Source organism: Rhipicephalus sanguineus, chromosome 1 (assembly GCF_013339695.2).
Source record: "Rhipicephalus sanguineus isolate Rsan-2018 chromosome 1, BIME_Rsan_1.4, whole genome shotgun sequence".
NCBI classification, from domain to species: Eukaryota; Metazoa; Arthropoda; class Arachnida; order Ixodida; family Ixodidae; genus Rhipicephalus; species Rhipicephalus sanguineus.
Genome location: NC_051176.1, coordinates 202,283,438 through 202,307,280, shown reverse-complemented (window position 1 = coordinate 202,307,280; position 23,843 = coordinate 202,283,438). Strand labels below are relative to the sequence as shown.

The 23,843-nt window shown below is 47.2% G+C and overlaps 1 protein-coding gene across 2 annotated transcripts in view; it reads left to right on the top strand.

Annotated features, from left to right (window-relative positions):
- LOC119405654 (pre-mRNA-splicing factor 38B) overlaps positions 1-8,183 on the top strand; it is a 41,450-nt gene extending 33,267 nt beyond the window's left edge. The window contains exons 8-9 of one of the 2 annotated variants that reach the window (XM_049418769.1): positions 6,725-6,889; positions 6,920-8,183. In XM_049418769.1, coding sequence (XP_049274726.1) covers positions 6,725-6,889; positions 6,920-7,229 — 475 coding nt within the window. In that variant the 3' untranslated portion in view covers positions 7,230-8,183. Of the gene's footprint in view, positions 1-6,724 lie in introns of both variants that reach the window. The other variant, XM_037672511.1, reaches the window with a different exon arrangement.
- The last annotated feature ends 15,660 nt before the right edge of the window (positions 8,184-23,843 follow it).

Sequence of the window (23,843 nt, the reverse complement as noted above, 5' to 3'; positions counted from 1 at the left end):
CCGCGCGCACCGCGTGAATGCTGCCCTCAGCCGTGGTTTAAGCGAACGAAATCAGCTGCGGCCGCGACTCGCCGGCTCCGTTGCAGCGGTAGGCAGATAAGTGGGCGGTTGTTTCTTGGCTCGTTGCCAGCCAGTTGGCGCGCATGATGGTGCAAGTAGTAGCAAGCGAGGGCCAAGAAACCACCTTTAACTTATCGGCCTACCACTGCAACGGAGACGGCGAGTCGCGGCCGCAGCTGATTTCGTTCGCTCAAACCACGGCTGAGGGCAGCATTCTCGCGGCGCGCGCGGGCGCTAGTCACGTGGTTCTTTTTGTATTTCGCGGGCTTTCTTTACAGCTTGAAAAAAATGGTATACGTGAGATTTTTTTTGTCGCAAATAATGCAATTGGGGTTTCTGAAGACGCTCTCGAACATTGCAAGCAGCATTTCTTGCCTAAAGTCAATATTTAGCAATTTAGTTAAATCGTCCTAATTAACAAATTAGTTAATTACAAAACAAAATATTTTCTGTAGTTCGCAAGGTAGCTGTCAGCAATTAGCGAGTGATTTCACTTGCCTGCCTCTAATATTGTATTTTTTAACCCTTGGCTAAAGATAGCTGGGACACCCTGTATTGTGCAAACACGTGACGAGAAGCTCATACCGTGTTGTGACTTCAGGGTACAGTAGGAACCGAAACTAGTTTTTGAAAACATACTGTAATTACGTTTTCAGGGCGCACTCGCGCTTAGCACTACCTTTTCTAGGCTCTTGAGGGCTTGACCTTTCATTTGACGCAAAAAAACGACAACTCAAGATATTCGTGTCAGTACCCCTTTAAATCGGATTTGGACGACGACCGCACCTCAACGCATCGGCAGTGGACGCCGTTAGATGTAAGAAAAGCCCCCACCGGCGCGTCCAAGGTTTCTTTTTATGGACTTGCTTATCTCTGCACATTATTTTTAAATTTCAGAGGCATTTTCTGCACCGAAGACGAGAGAGGTTAGAGCAATTTTTATGGTGCAGTGCAGTGAAGCCATTCCTTTACATGTTTTCAAAAAATATATTTTGGGTGTATCTTGCTAATAAAGCACCTTTGAATAATTTTTTTAGTTTTGTCAAGACACGCAGAATCAAATAGGGAAATAAAAAAAAGAATGGTACTTTTGTATAGTTTTCGAACAAAAACTCTCGGTAGGGAAAGGGTTAACAATGGTACAGCAGTAACAGGAGCCAGTGGTATGCCGAGGGTCTTCAATATGAACATAGGTATAGCAATGCATTCATGTGCCTGCCAACTGTTCCGATTTGCCCGGGAAACTCCCGAATTCTGACCAATCCTCTCAGTTGTATGGGCACGGCCATAAATCTAATGAAAAATGGCCCTAACGCCACCACGAAAAGAAAATACAGTCGAACCTGGATATATCGAATCTGAAGGAGATCACAAAAGAGTTCTATATATATAGGTAATTCAATATATAAAGTGTTTCATATATATCGAAACTATATTCAAGGGGATTTAACAACTATTCAATATACACAATAATTCATTATATGTGTGTTCGATAATGGGGGTTCAACTGTAACAACAAAAGTCAGCGGTTCTGATATTTTCTGGCCTTGAGGAACACCAACAGCTTTCCAGAGGGTCATGGGGACCCTCACCTCTCCCCAGTGATTTAAAGGCAGGGGAGGGTGCCTCCTGTTCCTTTCATAAAAGTTGCGTGAGGCCTTTGTTATTCACGGTTCGGCCTGTTATCTTTAAGTCATTGAGGAACTCGTGATGACTCATAAATACTTGTCATACTGCAGCACGTGCCTGCCACATAGCTACTGTTTTAGGCTCCATGGATAATAAACAGTGCTTTCATGCAAACAAAGTGTCGTACACATAACAGTGTATCTTAGTTTTTGCGTTGTCAATTGGACCGTGGAACACTTGTGCCACCTTCACCACAGTACATCGGTGTCATGCAAAAAACAAACCTAGGAAGAGTGGAAAGAGGCTGCAGGAAGTGTGGGAAGAGGCTGCAGGCTGTCACGGGGACATAGCACATATTGTCCCTAATTACACACAGATGCACATGCCATGTAATTATAAGTGCCTTTATTATCGCTCACATCTAAAAAATTTACTGGCAGTCATTCAGAGCTGTCTGTGACGTTGCTACTTCATTGTTTCCTGAGAAACAGTAAAGAAAAACAGGCTAGTTTTTCTTTTGTCACTTTCCCCTCACCCTCCACCCTCTGCCTTACGAATTTCCCAAATTTCAAGCTCTCCGGGTTGGCAGGTGTGTATTCATATTTGTTGGCAGCGTTCACATGAATGGTACAAACTCCTCTTCCACTGTAGGAGTATTTAAGGAGTAAACTACCCCACGTGTATGTTTTACGAAATGGAAGCCTTGCATGTAAACTTCATTTTGAGGCCACCACATGAAGGAAAAAAAGATGCTCTGTAAAAAGGCAAGGAAACACACTTGGTTCAGATTAAATTGAAGAAATATACTATTGAACACTCATGTTCCAGCACGACACTGCCTGGAGAGGTAAGGCAGAGCCTTGACCACACTGAACAGCACTAAGCCTAAATGCCTTTGTGGCCCACCAGCACAAGTAATGCCTCTTGAGCGTATTAAAGCAGTTGTCACACGTTCTGGGCCGATATTTTGCAGTGGTGTGTTATGCTTATTCTATGTTTATCTTACCATTCACTGCCTACGGCTGGCTGATGTCATTGATAACATGAGCAGACTATTACTTTGACTACTGGCCGTGCACAGAAACCGCAAGGAGGCATTTGCGTTGGAAAAGGCACGGCTAGGAATACTATGAGCCACAAATTTTTATTTTATTTTTAGTTTTACATACTGGAACGCAACAAGCGCTATGGCAGGAGTGGGTTTACAGAGGTAAATGTACATATTGAAAAAATAATATACAGTTTTAAGCAGGGGCGTGGCAATGAAAATTATTTGTTACTTATCGGGATAAAGTGATGAAATTTGGCATGCAGATGTGATTTGTTATGCTGATACAGTGATTCCACTCCTGCGCCAACTGCGCCAAAGTGCGCCAAATCGTATTTACTGCGCCATCCTGATAATATCGACGAAAATTGCGCCAAACTGCGCCAAAGTCTCGGGTTTGGGGGCGCCTATCACCGGCAATCGCACCGCCGGCGCGTCAGAACATGTGCGGCTCGATCTTGGGCCTGCCAATAAAGTCGCAATCATGGACCAAGAATTATTCCGCTGAATAAATAGCGCTCGCGCGTGCGTTCCGAGTAAGCCACGATGCCATGCACGGTGCCGACGCAGCTTCTGTTCTGCAAGTCAGCTCGACAGCAAAATGCGCTCTCCCCAGAGGCTCGTGACGTCTAGGCCTATCGGTAGCGAGAAAGTGCGACGGCGATTCATCGGCGGACGTCGTCTGTTCCAGACACGCTGCTGATAGCTCGTTTCAAGCGTCGCACGGCACTCAAGGAAAGCAATGTTCAGTTATAACTACATGCGTGCCGCTAAAATGTGTCACTTCTGTTTCCGGACATCGCGGAATGAAATCTGGGATATCGCTCGCAGTAGATATATGGGACAATATCGAATTTTCCTTGCTTCGTGTTCATGGAAGAGCATGCGAACGGTGGAAACGCGTTGACACTTTTCCTCAGATATACTTTATCGATGGATCTTCATCCAGAACAGCTTTTTCGTAATTCCTTCCGCCAGCACGTCTGAGTTTGTAATCACTCTGCAGTAAATACCCCCTAAAAGGCCCTGCCCTTTCGAGCTCACGTGCTAGGGTTCCAATTCGAATTTTTTGCTTGCTTTTTTAAAAATGTCATCTCATTAGTAAAATCATATCTCCTGGTCGGAGCAGCCGCAAATGCGCAGCTGTCAGTAGCGGGCCCGTCGCTGACGGCCCACAGTGAAGCGGCTACGCCATGTTACACGTCCGCCCCTCGCTTTCGGGAGTCAATAGCTAACGGTTAAAAAAGTTCAGTTTCACTTAAGAGCGAAGCAATGAATGCGATACCAAAAAATTGTATCGTGAAACGAAGTAAGACTAGCCGCTAACTCTTTTGGATCCGATCTCGCGTAACTCAACAAAACTCTGGTTTAAGCGAATATGGCCCCTCCAGGAACCGAAGCGTTTTCTTGCTCTTAGTTCTCTATACGCGAAGTAAGCGTTGAGAGCACAGCAAGTTTACGAGCCGTCTCCTGATGCCTCGAGATAGCGCGCGCGCAAGCGACTGCGCCCTTCGAACGATGCGGTACCCCCCCCCCCTTTCCGCTCCCCTGGCGTTCCTTCATGCTCCTTACGAAAGACGGGCGGGGCGTTTCCTCTCTGTTTGATGAGCAATCGATGGCAGGCCCGCATGCGGGAAGATGTTATCTCATGCCCTGTCCGTGCGGCGGAGACAGACGGCCGGCTAGCTTAATCTCCGCTTCAGCTGCGTTCGTCGCCAGCGCTCGCGAGCTTTTACCCGCGGCTAGAATGCGCGTGGTGATGTTATTAGATGCGAAGTATCTTAAGGCGGAGCTCAATCCAGTGGTGGTGGTGGTGGTGTGCGGCGTACCACCCTTACTTCGCATGCGCATACCCTCTCCACACACCTCCTCTCCACTCCTCCTCTCCACTCCTCACCATTCCCCATGTCCTCTACCCCTCTCCACTTTCCCTCTCTCCTCCCCCTATCCACTTTCCCTCTCTCCTCCCCCTCTCCACTTCCCCTCTCCCCTCCCCCTTTCCACTCTTCCTCTGAAACGCGGGCTAGACATGCCGAAATTCTCTCCTGCGCAACGCCGCGATGAGCTCGAGCGCATGCGCGTCCCCTCCCCTTCTCTCTCCTCTCCTACGCTGCCCCCTCTCGCCCGCCTGTCGACCACGTTCCCCGCTCGCCCTGTCAGAATTAACGGCCAGGCTAGGTGGAAGATACGACGCGCGTAGCGTCCCTCTTCGCGTTCCACGACGCGAGGTCGGTAGCATGCCCAACGAACGCCAACGGAACGCGATCGTGCAAGTGCTCCGGCTTCGCATTGCCTCATGGTCCCCTTTAGCGGGAGATGGTGTAATTTTTTATTTTGGACTTAATACGGAAAATTACGGCAACGGCGACGGCAAAAATCCGCTGAGAGTGTCCATATAATTGCTATCGCAAGGGTCAATGTACGGGGCAGATCTTGCGCCCCCCCCCCCCCCCCCTCTTCGGTGATTAGGGAAGGGGCGGCCGCCCCCCCCTGTGCGCACGCCTATGCTCCTGAGATGATTTTTTCCTTGAGATTTGCAATGAATCGGAAATATTTCTAGCCTTTATAAGAGTCCCATAATAATACTCAGGTGCTTGAATGTTAATGCAATATGCTTCTGTATTGCACTCCAGGATGTGAAATTCGCTGCTCCAAAGTGCTCCCAGATGCAAAATTATCTGCTCCAAAGTGCTCCAAGATGAAAATTTTGCTGCTCCAAAGTGCTCCAAAACGGAAATTTTGCTGCTCCAAAAATTGCTCCAAATCGGAAGTCCTCGGTAGCATCACTGCTGATATCATAACTGGAATCATTTTAGAGCTATCTGTTGTAGTTTTTGAGTTGCAGCATTTAATGAGCTCTCATTGTCATCTCAAAATTAATGAATTAGACATAAGTTTGTCAAGATTTTTGCATTGAAAAACTCAAAAAGGCCTATTCTGTGCCGTAAAGCTATTGGTTTATTTTTAATATTCAAATAAGCATGCAAAAAATTTTTTGAATCGTCTGTACATGTTGTCTTACTAACAAATTTTTGCAAAAAGCCATTTATAAAAATCTGTATGATGGGCAGACAAATATGGACAGCTTTACGGCACTCACCAATGTTTCAGGATCTTAGTGCAAAAGACGAAATGGTTATATCTTTATTTTTTATGAAATGGCACAAGGGATGACTGACAGCAGCTGCACAAAAAATGAAAGCTGAGGAAACGGAGCTCATACAAAAATGGAGCTCAAAGCTAAGGAAACGGAACTCTGAAGGAAGTTTGTTTTATTTTTCATTGGAGAAATGCAGATTTAGGGCTATCTTGAACTGCAATCTCTCCTCTACAATGATGCCAATATGGCGGCACTGTGCCAAGGGGAAGCTGCAAGATTTTCATTTTCTGATAGTCTTTGATGACAGCACACTAGTAAAATGCTTTTTTCTCAACTTTTACGGCTTATTTTGTTCTAATATTTCACCATGATGTAAAAAATGGTTTGAGGATTGCAGAAAAATAATGATAATAAATTGAAGAATTGAACATTTGAATAAATTTACCATTCCCATTGCCAAGTCCCCCCTTAAAAAAATGAACCAGTAAATAAATACACTTTGGCCATCAGGTGAGGATGCGTTATGGATACATGTCTTGGGTGGCTTATGCATACAGGATGGGCATGAACGGACAGAATCAAGTAACGAATTCCAATCTTCAATGCATGGGTGAAAAGCTGAATTTGAACATGTTAGTGCATGCATAGTATCGATTTTAATTTGTGATGACATCTCATTGATGACTCCTGTGCAGTGTTAGTAGTATAGTTGTCATCTGAGAGTTTAACCGAAGAGCGGACGATGCAGTGTAGGAAATTTCGCGGTACTCTAAAACAAGCCCTATTAAAATCCATTTTGAGAACCTCTGCCCATTAAGTTGCTTATTTGTGCAGTTTTTGTGTGTATGGTGAATATTAACTTCTTTCACTTTTTTCGATCTTTTTAGGAGCCGAAGCCCGCGGGATGCAAAACCACACCACAGCCATGAGAGGTCACGTGATGAAAAAGGACGGGAAGAATGGCCACGTGAGGAAAGGGCTCGTGATGAAAGGTCCAGGGATGAAAGACCTCGTGACGACAGGTCCCGTGAGGATAGGTCACGTGATGACAGGTCCCGTGAGGATAGGTCACGTGATGACAGGTCCCGTGAGGATAAACAACGGGATGACAGGTCCCGTGAGGATAGACCACGCGATGACCGATCCCGTGAGGAAAGGTCACGAGATGATGGATCACGCAGTGATAGGTCACGTGAAGACAGGGCTCGAGATGATCGAATGCGAGAGGAGAAGTTGGAGCGCCGTAAAGAAAGCACAAGTCACCGTCACCGTTCGAGCCCTGAACGCAGTAGGCATAACGACCGCACTCGAGAACATACCTCACACGATCATCGAACATCATCACGGAAGGAGCGTTCCTTCTCTCCTGTGACCAGGAATCATCACAGATAAATCTCTTTTCTTCTTTGCTTGCATTTTTTTTTTAATTCACTGCAGCACTTCTGCTGCCTGGAGGTCTTTGGCTGTTGCATACTTTATTTTGCCTTCTATTGTTTCATTTCACGTGCAGCATAACAGCTCTGAATGTGTTGTAATGGTTTAAACAAACCAATTGATGTTTTATTTGACATGTCGAGGCATTGAACAAAAATAGGGGAATGTTTGTGACAGTGAATTTGTGTGGGAACATGTAACATCAGCAACTGACAAAAAAGTACCATACTTACTTGAATCTGATGTCCAAATACCAACACTGTGTAACACGGTTTTGGATTCATATTCAACTGGAACACGCAGGCACTTTTTTGGCCTATTTTAACGGAAAAAAGGCGTGCATTGGATTCGGGTAAATGCAGTATAATCTTCCTTACCATCATAATATATATAAAAGATCTTTTTCCATACACTGTAGGGCTGATAAGTTCTTGTGGGACCATGCAAATGGGTGCTCCACACAAGATTTCAGCCAGATAATTTTTGTCTCATGATAGATTGTCAACCATGTTCATCACAACTCATGGATGCTCACAAAGAGTATGTACAGTTTGGTTAATGTAATATTGTATGTATGGCAGGTTGTTGTAAGTAAATCTGTAAAAATAAGCGGTTCTGCTTGACATCACATTTCATTTCACTTGGGGCTGTTTCATTGAAATCACCAAATGTATAGAAGTCACATCCATTTACTTCTAGATTTCTGTGCCCCTGAGACTTATTCTGCTTTTCAGTGGTGAAATCCCAAATTTGTGCTATGCGTGATGGCAGATTTGTGGCTTTCTCCAAAAATTGTTCTTAAGATTGTTGGCATGTTATATTTTTAGGGAAGTGGCCAAGCAGCTGGCTAAGTTTTCATACGTGTTTATCATTAATTACATCAAAAGATAATAAATCTTTTCATTCCTGGTATTTCTTACTCGTGTCTTGTAGTTCCCTACCCATCTCTCTCTGCGGCGTTGCGACCAGCCTTTGCAGGCACTGGAGACTCAGGACGAAGATGCAGAGGCAGCACAAAGTGACTGAAGGGAAACTTAAAGGGGTCATGAAACGAAAATGAAACTTCCCGGTTGCAATTTTCCCTGATTTAATACGGATTAGACATACCAATTCCGAAATATTTCGGCACAATATCCATTCTGTAATTAATGACACCCATTTGAAATCACAGTTCTTTGGAGATCGCTAGCGACCATGCGCGACCGTCGGCCGCTAAAAGCACTAAAATGTGACGTCAGTGATACGTCATGTTAAGAGAAGTTACAAAGAGAGCGTTCGCTTTATTTTGCTCTGAAGTAATATAATTATAGGATACTAAAAAAAGAAAAAGCAGCAGAGCTATTTTGGCGCTCTGAGTTCTAAGCTGTACAATCACAGTGAGTGATCTGCTCGGTTCCGCTTTCAAGTACATCCGGGCTCTTTCACGTGTGTATCCATGCCTTCCCGTCTGTTTGCTGGGCTCGGTCGGTGCAGTCAGTGCAGCGTCGCAAGTTGTGTTCTCTCTAGTTCTACTGTGTGTTCTCGGTGGCTTAGTCCTCGCTATGCCAACTGTGTGCGTCGTCAGACAGTGCCGCACAACTTATGAAAGTGCAAACAACGTTCGCTTTCACAAGCTGCCCAGCGAGCCACAGCGCAGAGCAGTGTGGTTTCGAGCTATCAACCGCGATGGCCCCGATGGTCTGGGCTCAGAGAGTGGTTTCGTGTGTTCCGACCACTTTCTGCCAGAAGACTACCAAACCAACCTCAATGTCCTTCGGAGTCTCGGTTTGGACACAAAAAACGCTCGCCTCAAGCGTGACGCCGTACCGACGCAGAACCTCTTGCTCGACGCACCACCGAGAAAGCTCAGGAGGTGTGAGGTCATGGTCGGGGCTTCCGCTAGCGCAGGTTTTTCCACGTGGTCTCGATACAGGTGCCTCCACGGCGCAGGCTTCTTCACCGTCGTCGCCGCTGCCGCTGTCTTGCTCTGACGATGGCCGATCTCGCACCCGCATGGGTGCGTCGGCGTACGGCTCAAAGCCTAACAGCCGACTCCGCTCTAGCAGACGACGCTGTAGTTCGGGAAGGTCAGCCATCGCCCGCTGTGTGTCCATGATGTTATGGTGTTGCCGGCACCACAATCTAAACAGTATGATGCTACGAACCACGGTCAACTAAAACTCAAAAACATCGCTGCGTCGCCATGTTTTGTCAACGACAGAGACTTTTCATTGGCTGTCTTAAAATGACGTCAGCTACACAGTTGACTGGAACGTGAGCGGGGAAACTGAAATTGCGCTTTTTTAGTAATTCAGCGAACCCAGACATCAAACGAGTCGATGTATAGTACTAAATGGACGGCCAGGATTCTGAATACACACGTAGTTGAAAATTTTTGGAGGACGTTTCACGACCCCTTTAACGGGGTTTATTTACATGGCAAGCATTTCCTTACTTGACAACCATTTCGTCTTACATGACGAACATCTTGTTGCATGACAAAGATCTCGTTTCTACATGACGATTTCGTTTTGAACGAGCTCGCGGGGGCTCATTTTAAAGGGTCTCTTTTCCCCAGATCCCTAGATGGGGGAATTGCTCCAAGTTGGGACGGTCCAATCATGTCATAAACGGCACGAATGAGGGTGCCGCCCACACCCGCCCAGGTCAACGTCCTCGACTGGGGCGTGGACACCGCACTCTGCACCTGTGGGGGGGTGCAGAGTGCGGTGTCCTTCCTTGCTACGTGAAGGCCGTAGGGTAATGGGTAACGGGCTCAGACAACTGGGCGCATCAAAAGGTCCGCCGCTCAATTAGCGGGACTGGTTGTAATCCGCGCTGACGCTGCTGTCTCTTCAAGGAAGATTTAGCGACAGGAAACCATTACGGTCAATTCGTCGAACCTTGGCAGGTCGGACTGCATGGCACCTCGCTTCCCGTCTCAGGAGGACAATTCAAGTGTTTGAACGGCCGTCAGCAGGCAAGCAGCCCTTCGGCACCTTGTTCAAAGAACAGGGGATGCCGCTTCCTCTTCGGCACAGGGGCTGATCGTAACAGCAGACAAGGTAGCCGCCTTTGCACAAAAAGGCTTACACTTGATGGCCAACTGCTGTGTGCTTACTGTGTATGGCCAGACTTGGCAATAGGAAAGCATGCGGAAAGATGGACTGTGCGTGGAAATGTGCTGCAAATATGGAGTTCTATTTGGTTGCTCTATCCACTGCTGCGATGGCTATGTCTTGGCTATCTGTTACTTCTAAGCTGACATATGTCTCAGCGCTTATATTCGTTACCTGACTTTCAGATAAAGCCTGTTCGTACCATTGCTATCACCCTATATTGTCACCCTCGAGGAAAAGTTTGTGGGACGCGACATTTTCAAAAAAGCTACATTAGCACCTTGTCTAGGGACATAGCCTCCAATCACATATCCCAGCCCATAGTAGTTTTTGTTGCCTGTGCAGTTACTTGCGAGATTAGAAGCGTAATACACCAACAGAGCAGAAATTCAAGTTTGCAGTGGAGCCCGCGTCCTGTAAACTTGTGCTGCTGGGTGTGTATCCATATATATCTGCATGATAATCAAATGAATCCAACAGACAATGAGGCCTAGGAAAGCGTAGGGGACATTGTCTTTAGCTGTAGTGTAGTAATTATTACTTCAGTTGAAGGGAATTAAAGTGGATGAAAAATTACCCTTTTCATCGGTGGGTTCTGAAGCCACAACCATCGAATTACGCGTCCGATATTTTACCAGTTGAGCTACGACAGGAGGCGCTTCCCCGTCCACTTCATTGGGCATTCCTGTATGTGTGATCCCTGGGAGTGTTAGCCAGGGCTGCTCGTAGCCAAGGTGGCGAGTATGGAACACTCGTCATGTGGCACATGACGCCCTCTGGCATCATTGATTTGGTTGTCTAGAAAAGAGACGAGCCATCGAAGAAAAAAAGTCAGTTTCACCACAAGGGCGAAGCAATGAATGTGATAGCAACAAATTGTAGTGTTATACGAAGTGAGGCTGGCTGCTAACTGTTTTGTATCCGATCTCTCGTAACTACAAAACGCTGGTGTAAGAGAATACGGCCGCTCCAGGGAGAGATGCTCTCCGCATAGTCACTTCGCATTGAGAGCACAGTACGTAGAAGGCTATACGAGCCGCCCGCTGTGATGGCTGTCGAGATAGCGCGCGCGCCAGCGATCGCGACCGCGCCCTTAGGTTCCAAGTTGCTGCTCGCGCGACCCCCCGCCCCCGCATGCGTCTTTTCAGGCTCGTTAAAGACGGGCAGGGCGTTCCCCATCTGCTTCGACGGCAGGTCTCCCAAGCGGTGTGATGTTATGGCATGTACCCTCCAAGCGACGGAAATGGGCCGGCTCGTTTGATCTGTGCTTCAACCGCGTTCGTCGCCCCCGCTCGCGCGCTTTTACCCGCGGTAGTACATACGATGCGCGGGGGGACCTTATCAATTTGGACTTCATACGGGAGGGACATGACGGCGACGGCAAAAACCTGTCGAGATGGTCCATGTAATTGCTATCGTAATAAAATACCCCTTCTCGTTCTGCATGATAATGTTGCTGGCATTTACACGAGGCGTTCAGCCATAGGCGCCACACCACGTTGCACGCTCATTCATCGTAAGCACTTTGTTATGTTATTTGATTTGAAATCAATCCATTGGTTCATCACTGTCCAGGAAAACTGAGAAGAAAAAAAACTAAGAAAAGGGCACACTGTATACATGCATCACCATCCTTTATGTCATGTACTACAATGCAAATGGTTGCTGTCAGCCCAGCAGAGTGGCAGTGCAAGTGACTAATTTTGTAAGTCCAACGAAGTCTCACCTCAGATCAAGCAAGTTGGAGTGAATTACTTTCTGAAATTTTGGTGTCAAAGTCACGGTTAGGCTGTAGATCATGCAGTATAGTGGCGGACTACACAATTATATTAACCACCTTGAGATCTTTGTTGGACACCCAAAAGAAGGCATCTCCCTCTACGCGCCGCATACCTGAGCGGCCGTAATGAGTAGCTGCATTTTGTTCTAGACTTGTATATAATGCTGGAATGTACCTTGCACGAACCTCGAAATTTTGATTACAATGTCACATTTTTGTATACTGCACTCTCAATGCTCAGTTAGACCCCGGCTGACCAACCACTGAATTGAGCCTTCCCAACTCCGCTACCAGCATTTTCGATGGAGGCGACAATGCTAGAGGCCCGTGTAGTTAGATTTAGGTCACATTAAAGAACCCCAGGTGGTCGAAATTTCCGGAGCCCTTCACAACGGCGTCTCTCATAATCATATCGTGGTTTTGGAATGTCAAACCCCAACAATTATTAACAACTCCACTACCAATACCAAAGTGCCTACGGATTTTGCCGTTTTATGGCATTTTGCACTGGTTGTTCCAAAGCAGCGGCGACCAAGGTCGCCATAGAAACAGACAGACCCGAAGCAGGAATAGTTTCCGGAACTGGTTTAATGACGTGTCCATAAAGAACTTTTGGTGTAATCTCTAGCATCCCCGTGTTCCATTAGCAGATTTGCCTTGTGCAATCCGAGTGTTCGCTCCAGAATTTTGGCTGCCGCTCAAAATCTTCCAGAGAAAAACGCTATTAGAGCGAAAGCTCTTCTGCGCCATGTCTTACGAGGTCCTTCATCGCGTCGCAATGATCTTGAGTCACTGGGGCGCGTGTGTGGCGTCGCACCGCGTGATCCGCTGCGGAGAGGCGTCGCAGCTGCGGTACCACGTGACTAGGCGAAGGTTTAAAGGCCCAACTCCGGCGATTTTTCGAGGTCCATGGATCTCAATAAAATTCGCTGAGTACGTTCCTTTACACGTTCCCGTTATATATGCCAAATTACAAGCTGGAGACATACGCAGATTCATTGCAAATGAATTTTATTGATTGCCCCGACTCTCCCCACCTCGCTTCCCAAAATTATTGGCAACATTGGGTGCGTGACGTCATTTTTGTTAAGCGGAAGTGACGGAACCGAGGGGCTAGAGCGTCTGCTATCCGCAAGGCAACAATCGCGAGTGTTTGGCGAGCGCTTCGTTGGCTGGGCGTGTGAATTTCAGTTCCTTGTGGTAATGCGTGCGATGGGTGGCAAGTGGTGTCGCGTTGTGGGCTGCACACGATTCCCCGTTGGCAGTCACGATACACTCGCACCTAACGATTACCCTGCGTCTCTATATTAGAGTGTTTTAGCTAGCAATGCCGGTTTACCGCACGGAAAGTACGGTAATACCGTACCGGCTAAAGAATCTACATGCGTGAACACCACGGAAACACTTCCCGTAGCATATACAGGGTGCACCGTGACCGGGCCTATCGGTATACGGTGAGCTGCGCATCGTGCGAAACAACGTAACCTAATGGTGCGAAAGGTGGCTCATACTTGGCTTACATTAAATTCCTTCGGCCGTACCAACACGATGTTGAACGCCGCTATTGCCAAACTTATGCACTCTTCCCATAGCAATATTAAAGGGGTACTGACATGAATATTTTCAGTTGTCGTTTTTATGCGTCAAATGAAAGGTCAAGCGCTCAAGAGCCTAGAAAAGGTAGTGTTAAGCGCGAGTGCGCCCTGAAAAAGTAATTACGGTATGTTTTTAAAAGCTAGTTTCGGTTCCTACTGTACCCTGACGTCACAACACGGTATGAGCTTCTCGTCACGTGCTCGCACAATATATAGTGACGTTTCCATGCACAAGCGGCCGTTTTGGAAGTTTTGATGACGTACAAGCGGCCATCTTGGAAGTTTCGGTACCTAACTAACCTAACGTCATCACAACAAGCCAGACTGCTGCGTGAAGTCACCAGAATTTGTACTGTAGCCTGACGTCAAGCTAGTGTCGATGTCGGTAGGAGCGCCATAGAAAAATTGACTTTAATATCAAATTAAAATATCTCATCAGCATTTGCTGAGCTTCCCACGAAACACAAGAAAAGCTAGAAAACTTCTACTAAACATCTAGAAAGGAAACTCCAAAAGTATATTAGAAGTTTAGTTGAGATGTTATTTAGACGTAAGGAGCTTGAAAACTTCCTGTAGCTGTGCTAACGCCACGTTATTAGAAGTCTAGAAAACTGCTTTCAAGAATTCTAAAAAACTTCTTGCTAGATCTTTTTAAGAGCTTTTTTAGACATTTATTTTTCATGCAAACCAGCTTGTTGAGGAGCTTGCCCTAGTCAATTCGTTGTATCATATGCCAGTATTTTGCAATCACTTTTAGCTGTTCACTGTCAAGCGTAATAGGTAAAGGGATGCCTGCACAATATGGCATCAGGTTTATTTCTGGATCTACTTTAGCGTGCAGAATTGATAATTCAAAAAAGGCAGAAGTTCAGGGGAAGATGGAAGCTTGAGAGATGACAAATTCTTCGACACGGGGTGTCGCTGGAGCCATTTCGACAAGCGGACTTGTCAATTCACAGCTTTGAAGAAGACAAGTTAGCTTGTCGAAGCGCCGACTCTAGCGACACACCCTGTCAAAGAATTTCTCATCTCCTTAAGCTTACACCTTCCCCTGAACTTCTGCCTTTTTTGAATTATCAATTCTGCACGCTAAAGTAGCTCCAGAAATAAACCTGATGCCATATTGTGCAGGCATCCCTTTACCTATTACGCTTGACAGTGAACCACTAAAAGTGATTGCAAAACACTGGCATGATACAACGAATTGACTAGCGTGTTGCTGGAGCCAACATTTTGACAAACTAACTTGTCTTCAAGTTCCAGCCTTGTAGAAAAGTCCGCTTGTCGAAACGGCTCCAGCGACACCCTGTGTTCAAGAATATTTTATCTCAGCAAAATTGGTGTTCTTCTGGCCAAAGAATTAGTTAGTCCTGTTTATTCATGCATGACATTGCCTTAATTCATTGTGCTCAACACATCTAAACATTTTGATGTCAGCCCATTTTCATTACTTGTGTTTTATGGAATGCGTTATACCGCGCTTCCAAAAGTAAATGCGAAATGCTAACAAATGTTGTTGGTCATGCATAATCTTTATTGTAGGAATTCCAAACAATATGTTGGTCACTTGACATAGGCTGGAGCGATGGAATTGATGACTTTGTTCAAGAACCTGCACGCAAAAGGCACAGTAAAAAGGTGTCTCAATCAATCAGACATGTATCAGCACAACAAAAATCGGAAAGCTGTCTCTTTTTTCGACTTTGTGTTGCTTATGTGCTAAAAATTTTTACCAAGTGGGTTGAGGTCACGTATGGTACAGAAAATAAGATACTTTGGAAATTTCAACCACAAATACACACAAGCACAAGAGAAAAACCTAGTTAACAGTAGAAAACTTGTAACAGCCAAAGGAAAGTGCAGTTGAACAGTTGATATTGCCCACAGAATGCGTTTAAATTTAGGTGTTTCAGAATCCCGTGTAAGCAAAATAAACGAGTTCCTCCACAACGGTGTGCGCATCACAATCGTGTTGTGGTTTTGGCAATACTCTGAATTTTATTTTCATCCTGCACGCTAATGGCACAATGAAGTCAGCCAAGCATGCGCGTGCAACTGCTTACCCCATGTCTTTCAGAAATTATGACACAAAGGAACATTTTCGAAGCATATGTTTTGACGCCTTCTGCACATACTTCTACAGGTCTCACAGCAAAGTTCCTTGAACACGGGCATGAGCTGGCGCTCTCATGTATAATTCGTTCAGGTGACGCGCTTTCACATTCATTACCCTCAACACAGATTGTAGCCAGGCAAGCATTATCTACGCTTTCAGTAGTTGAGTTTTGTGATGAAAGGTTACTTTCATTATTTTGCACCGAGGCGGTCTGGCGAAAAAGCGGCTCAACTGCAGCATCAAGTCGATAGCTTTCTTTTTTCTTTCCACGGCAGACCCTTTCGCGCGGAAAGCTAAAAATGACACGTCTGTTGGGTGTCTGGAAGACAATGAGGTCCTGCAGATTTGACACGAAAAAATAGCAGGACGAACATGAAACACATTCCGAAAAGACGGAGAAAGGACATTCAACTTCAAACGCTTGATACTGCGCAGTTCTTGGCAGCTTCGGTGGAGAGGGAGCGAGGGCGCCGTCACGGGCGGCCAATGAGAGGGCACGCCGCGATGACGTAGAATGACGAAGTGTGTGGCGACCAGTGGCGAGCATGGGTTGCGACATGATGTCTCGACTATGGCCTCCGAGATGGTGGGCGCGCCCGCCATCTCGGAGGCCATGTCCCGACTCTCGACGGCGGGAGGAGGAGGCGAGGTTGAGGAGAGGAAAAGACGCTTTTCTTCCACCCTCGCTGGGAGCGCGGCTATGGTCTGCGCGCTAAACAGGCGTGAACAAGGCCCGGCGCGGCTTTGCTCCTCCACTACACTCTACCTACACCATGATGCCGCTTCGCGGCGGTTCGAGCCTAGCGGGGCCAGCAGAACGAACTAGCTGGAGATGACGCTCGACAGGCCCGGGGGCACTCTCGGTCCCCATACATTGTATCACATTTTATTTCATCAATTAAGCGATGGTCATCGATGTTCGGCGAATGATTTTGTGTCCTTCACGTGCATGGTGGGCTAAAAGATAGGAAAATTTGGTTTACCGATCTTCACATGTTAAAATGGGGAGCAATATAAACGCGCTACCCTTTCTTTTTATTGCGCATGCGATTCAGGTTACCAATATTTGCGATTACGAACGTATACGAGCGACCGAAGTTCATATGTGCGCATTTTAAAAGCAAAAGCTCTAGAAAAAAATATTTACTAAACGTTTTAAAAAGACTTCTTGTAAAAAACGTTTTCTCAACGTCTTCTAAAAAACTTCTTGTGAAAAACCTTTATTCAACGTTGCATAATATACCTAGATGTCTGCATACCTTTTTAGTCGTTTCAAGAAGTTTTTTAGAGGTTTTGTGTTTCGTGGGTTCACACTTGCTCAGAGCCGTCTCTGCATACAGGAGATATATATGGCAGAGTAAACTCGCCTTCGAAAAAAGGTGTCAGTACCCCTTTAAGAAGCTTTAGTTAGTCCGCGAACTTCTCAGCGATAGCATTTTACCCAATCACGGCCGCACAGACTTGAGCTCCCTGGACAGGTGGTGCCATCTGGCGGTGGAATGTGCAACCAGGCAAGCAAAGAGCTGAACAGGTGTGTTCCACTTCATCGAAGAGGAATGACCATTACAGTTGGCCTCCAAATGCGTCGGAATCACAGCTGTCATTTTCCGACAGCTCAGCTTGTGCACGTGACACGGTCAGTCACACACAAGATTTTCGACGGAGTCACCTTTCAAATGAGCGTCTGCTCTTCGCCGCTTTCGCAGCTTTCATACTACGCGCTGGCGGGACCGGCATGCCTTGCATGATTTCCGGTTTTGTAACCACTTATACGTCACGCGAAGACAGTATGCTCGGTTGGGTTTCGGTTTCGGTGTTGCGATTTTTTGCTTATTTAAAATTATTCTCCAATTTGCCGAGTGTTTCTGCTATCGGACCCGTGGCAGGAGCGTCTCAGGAATATGAAAGCACCATTACTTTGACATAGCCAAAAAATCGCCGGAGTTGGCCTTTAACGGCTGCTTTGCCGGCGCTTGGTCGCACAGTTTCGCCATGGATGGCGCGCCGACAGGGGCAACGTTTCTAGGTAGGCTGGGCCGTCTGTGCGTGCGCTTCAGCGCAAGCGACAGGCTGGATCCTGTAGATACAGCTACACTACATGCTGTGAAATCACAAGGCAAAGTTGCCTTCTGAAACACCTGAATAAATGAGGCCAGATTTTTTTACTGTTCTCTGGCAACATTGTGCGTTCACCGGAAACGCTTCCTAGAAAGCTTCCTGTTTACCTTGTTTTAGCGTGGTTTTAGCCTGCTATGCTGGCCGTGGCTGCTTGTGTTTCGATGTTTTCTGTGGATAAAATTATTCCGATGAAGCGCTCGCAACTCCAGCACTGATGTGTAGTGCCAGGATGCAGTCTGCGATCCGCAACTAATTTGCTATCGCAAGTCTAAACGTTCCGTTTCCCGACAGTTGAAGGCAGAAAGAGCGCCTGGATTGCAGCGCGATCAGGCGACAAAAACTGAATTCCCACGAAGAGCGCGTAGATTTGTTCTGCCCACTTCATCAAAGGCAATTAAGTAAATTGTTCAATGCATACTCAGACAATGCTCAGACGTTAGTCGAAGGAACACGTCGGACGCCGTCGTCTGCCACCCATGACAGATATAGCTGCACTGACGCCTGAAGTGGATAGCTAAATGTGAAAGCTGGCTAACACCGAGAATCCATCGTAAATGTGTTTCTTCTAGTTGGAGGCTCATCAGTGCATGTGTACTGTTCGAAGCAACACCGGGACACCAAAGCAGCCGTGCTCAACATGAATCGCCACACAGTGTACGTCGCGGTGCCCACGTTTTGTTGCCAATTGCAGTGACGCCGTTGCATATGCTTTTTATGAGAGCGACGCCTGCGAGTGGGTTCGCATCAGTGCGAGCAAATGACTCATCGACTGTCGTGTTGCCGCCCATGGACATCGTTGCACTCTAGCTAATTTATCTTTCGGTTTGGAGCGTGGAGTGTAGATATAGGCGGGTTAACTTGAAAGCTTAATACATGAATACCGTGCTCGAGAGTAACCATAGTAGTTCGAGTGACTCAGCCTCACCTGACGTCATCATATAATGAGTACGTTTTATATTTTCTCAGTCACACCGAACACTTTGGATCACGATTGATTCCGATCGGCGCCGATCTCTATCAAAAGTGCCCGCGGTGTGACACAAGCGCAATAATAACTTTATCGTGACCTTGTGTGCCTAGACCAGACTACATAAGTATGTCCGCGTCTGTGACAGGAGACAGGTTTCTAGCTCCAGTAGAAAAGCTGAATTGCACAACTTCCCTGTTCAGCGTATCAGGCAACTATTCTCCTCTCCACTGCAGTTTGTGCTTGTACCTCCCCCGTGCGACGTCGTTCAGTCCCTTCATATACTCCCTAGACATCGCTCCAAAAACATGTGAAGGAATGCGCCAGAAATAATAGAGCGACAAACTCAAACACACCAGGCAAACACCGCTGGAACTGTTGAAAAAGTATTACCAGAAGTGGCGCACCGGAAGTCTTATTGGGCATACCGTTCGGCGCATGCCAGTTTGTTTACAAACAGCGAAACAGATTACCAAACGTGGAAGCGTACCAAGATCGAAGCTACTGCAAGTCCCGCCGTCGTTCAGCAACGCGAACAAGGAGAAGGAGTCGAAGCCGCGAATAAACACTGTGTGCATAGTCTGCAAAACCAAGTCGAAGATACATTTCGCTTGCGCGATAACTAGGTTTACAAGAGCCAATTTCAACTTCAGCCAATTTTTTGTTAACAATAGCTCGTTAATTGCTCTTGTCGACTTGCTATGTTGCCGATTACTCCGTTATTACACCTACGCGTTTGGAGGTTGCGTGATAAGCACACGCCTATGGGGACAAAACAAGAGCGCGCGTCTCCAGCCGATCGGGTCGTGGCTGCGTATGCGGCTGTCCGCGCTACTGTGAGCTGGCTGTGAGCTGAGCCGGTGCTGTGCGTACCCAGCAGACTTGTACACGTTACAGAAAATAAGTAACCGATTACAGTTACAATTACTTCCTTTAAAATGTAACTGATTATACAGTGGTCAACTACAGCCCCAGAAAAGTAAATGTACAGAAATGTAATCGATTACTTTTGCGTTACTTGTTGGTTGATTGGTTGTAACTTTATTATACTCCTTCAAAATTTTATTGCTGTAACACAATACCACAAGTTTACTCAAACTACAACGGACTACTGTGGCTTTTGTTAACTTTCAACAGGAGTTGTTTTAACAGCAGTAGTCGCTGATTCTTCCACGTTTCGTCGCTAAGAGGTCAGCTGCTACACTCAGCACTCTCAATACATGCGCTGAAGGGAAGGGCGGTATTATAACGTAAGAACATTTTGCGCACCAGCTCGTAGTTGTGCAGTGCTTCAATGCTAGTGTCCATGTCCTCTATGAAGCGTCGCGCTTCGTTGTTGCTGGTGCTCGGGTAAGGCGTTGGAGGTAAGGCCAGCGAAAAGGTGAAAAAATAGGCTCTGCAGGGACCCCCCGTCTGACAGGACAGGGCGTCCCTACAGAGCGGTCCCATATTTTTCGGGACGAGAACTGCTGTAGAAGACTGGTTACAACTTGATTTTGAGGAAAAACTAATTGATTAGTACCGGTAATCAATTACAAGAAAATGTAATTGAATTACCCAGGACGTTACAGTTTCGAAAAAGTAATCGATTATACTACAAAATTACAATAAAATGTAATTGATTACAAGTAATCCATTACTTGTAGCGCGTTACGTACAGATCGCGCGCCAATTCTTGGAGGTATACCCAGAGAACATCTGTGGCGGATTCAAATGATGGGTGATCGAGCTGCGATGGCTGCGTGGTTTCTTCGTGTGCGTTGTCTCGTATGGTAGTGTACTCGCGTCTTGGGCGAGGCAACAGCAAGAGTTTGCTCTTTTTTGCTTGCGTTGTTCATCGCGGCAGTGTTGTGTGAGCGTGTTCGTGGCCATCGAGTCAGTTAAAATCTGTTCGTGTTTGCGCAAATGCCATGCTTGTTAATTGATTAGAAACCGAATGTTTACTTCAAGTTATATACGGTCGCGTAGCCAGAGTGGTTTCAACAGCCCCTGCCGCGGAATCTTTACATTTTGTGTGTTGCAATTCGATTTAACGAAGTCATAACCGCGCTGGAATTATTTTGTTTAATCGGGAAGTTCGTAAAACCGAGAAAGGGGTTTTTGGGACCATCTAAAATCTAAAATTGTAACGTAGCGACATCCGAAAGCTACCGCGGCATTTTATTTGCCACCAATAAACGCCTGCGCATGTGAAAAATCCGCGAGCGCAGCCCAGACATGGAGCTTCCCATGTCCAGATGCAGTTTTATGACAAGCTGCCGATACGCAAAAAAGACGGAGAACGAATGCAGTGATTGTGCGAGCAAGCCGAGCAAGAAAGAGAGAATATCATAAAACGTTTACTTGGTTTTCACTGAAAAGATCGGTGAGTGGGATCCTTAGTCCGGGATCCCATTGGCGCGGGCCCCAGTCCTCGCACGTTTCACGAGGGCCTCTTGGGTCTTCGGATCCGAGCTGGACAGAGCTGCCTCCCACCCTTTTATGTTGGGTTGTGTCCTGGGTTGCATGGGTGGATTGTGTGGACATTCCCATACCATGTGGTACAGAGTGGCTGTTTTATTGTCGCAGAACCTGCACTGTGGTGCGTGTGCCACGATCTATCTTAGGGCGTAGCCAGAATTTGTTTTGTTTTTTTTTTTTTTTTTTTGGGGGGGGGGGCGGGTTCAACCATACTTTATGTATGCTCGTGCGTGCGTTTGTATGTGTGCGTGTGTATATATGCAAGCAAAACTGAAAATTGGGGGAGGGGGGTTTAAACCCCGCAACCCCCCCCCCCCCCCTGGCTACGCCCCTGTGGGTTAGGGTAGGAGGCGTGGGTGAGCTCATTGCCTGTAACTCCGCAGTGGCCGGGTATCCATATCAGCTATTCTCCCTCTTGAGTGTGGGGACGATAGCTATGTGAGGATTCGGTGCGCAATGGGGCCAATGTGGCCTTTGCAGAAATTGCGCTAGGCTGCTTGTGAGTCTGCGAGAACGAAGGTGGACTCGGGGTTTCGTAGTGCGGGGGCAATTCCTGCTTCCATGCTAGTTGTGCATGTGTCCTGGGCAGATATACAATCAATCTGTTTTCCTTTATGGATGACACTTGCCGTGTATTTGCCGTTCACTGGTCCAGCTGCATCGACAAAGAAGGCGCCCTCAGCGTCTGAGTATATGTCGTGAGCCTTGGCCCGTGCCCGACGTCGATGTTCGTGGAACTGTGGACGCATGTTGCGTGGTAGTGGTTTGATGATGAGGTCCCGCTCCATTCATGTGGGATACGTTGTTTCTCCCTCCTCTGAATGGGGGCGTCGATGTCAAGTTGTGATGTGTTGGGAGGCGTGTACGCACGGTAAAGAAAGTCAACCGGACGGCGTGAATCCCAACTCTCAACTGACTTTATTCTTGTCTCTTCGCTCTCCTCGCCCTCCCCTTCTCCGCGTGGTGATGGAGTTGAGTAGGCGAGGGGAGAACCGGCTAGGAGAGGAGAACTGCCGCGTCTTCTTTGCTTGGTTTGTTGGCGGCCACCACAGCACTCCCTCCATAGTGAGTTGTCGAACGGAGTCAAAGGTCCAGGCGAATGGGCGCTCTTGATAGCCGTCCACTGTGCGTCAGCCGAGTGGGCACCTCGTAGTTTGGGCTAGCGTTGAAGCTGGGGCTCCTGGCGAGGATTCCCTTGGCGGAGACACCACTGCGTCTTCGCTGTCCATGTGTGCTGGCTTGATGCGGTCCAGCGGCACAACCTCCTCACGACCGCATATACTGATGGTGAAATGTTTGTTCCCGCGGCGGAGAACTTTAAACGGCCCATTGTAGGGCGGCTGAAGAGGTCGCCGAACCGCATCGTGTCGTACGAACACATATGGGCACAATGTGAGCTGCGGGTCAACGTGCACCACACGCGACCCTGGAGGCCGCCGAGGTACCGCGCAAAGTTTGTCATCACATTGTGTAGGCGGAGTCCGTAGTCACTACAAGCTGTGGATGCCTCCTCTGAGCCGTGCGTAAAGAACTCTCCCGGCAGCCTGAGTGCCGTGCCGTAGACCAACCCAGCGGCGCTGCAGCCAATGCCCTCTTTTAAAGGGACCGACAACTGGTCACAACGTGTGATTAGATCCTGGCAAAAATGATACGACACTGAAATATAGTGACAGATTCCAGCATCCTTTTCGCCTTGTGAGTAGGATTTATATGTTTAAATCGTGTTTAAAAGTAACAAGAACCGGTACGTGGCGCAGCCTAGCGAAAGAGCCTTGAAGCTGGTATGGAGTCGATCACTTTTTGCTGTACGTAGTCTGATGCTGTCATGCGTGCCATAATTAGTCCTGAAAATTAGAGTATGTATATTATTATCTATCTCCGCTCTATCTTGTGCTGCTTACGAGGTAAAATGAGTTGCACGGTGAGAAGCGGCGCTGCCTTCGCAATAACCAGTGGAACATGTCAAGCCGCGGCGCATGCGCGCGGAGTGCACGCATGCGCGGCAAACCGCCACGCTCGAACACGAACCACTCTCGCTCTCACTGTTTGCAGCATCGGTTGTGTTTGCGACTTCATAATCACCGCAGGTTGAAAAATTCTTATTACGAATGTTTCACAGCGTTTTCCACGTTACCGTTCCGTGATTAGACACCCTCACTGGTAAGCTTTCCGTTGCGCTAAAGAAAATGGGCGCCATAAAAATTGGTTGTCGGTCCCTTTAAGGTGGGTCTTGCACTCAAAAGGACGAGCGGGAGGGCCTTCACCCAGTTGTGTTCCTCGGTTGAGCGCGGCCTGCAACTGACGGTGAAAGCGCTCCACCATGCCATTGCTCACGGAGTGGTACGCCGTCGTGCGTGTGCGCGAGGTTCCCATGAGCCGACTCATAGCAGTGAAAAGGGCGGATTCGAACTGTCGGCCTCGGTCCGTTATCGTGGAGG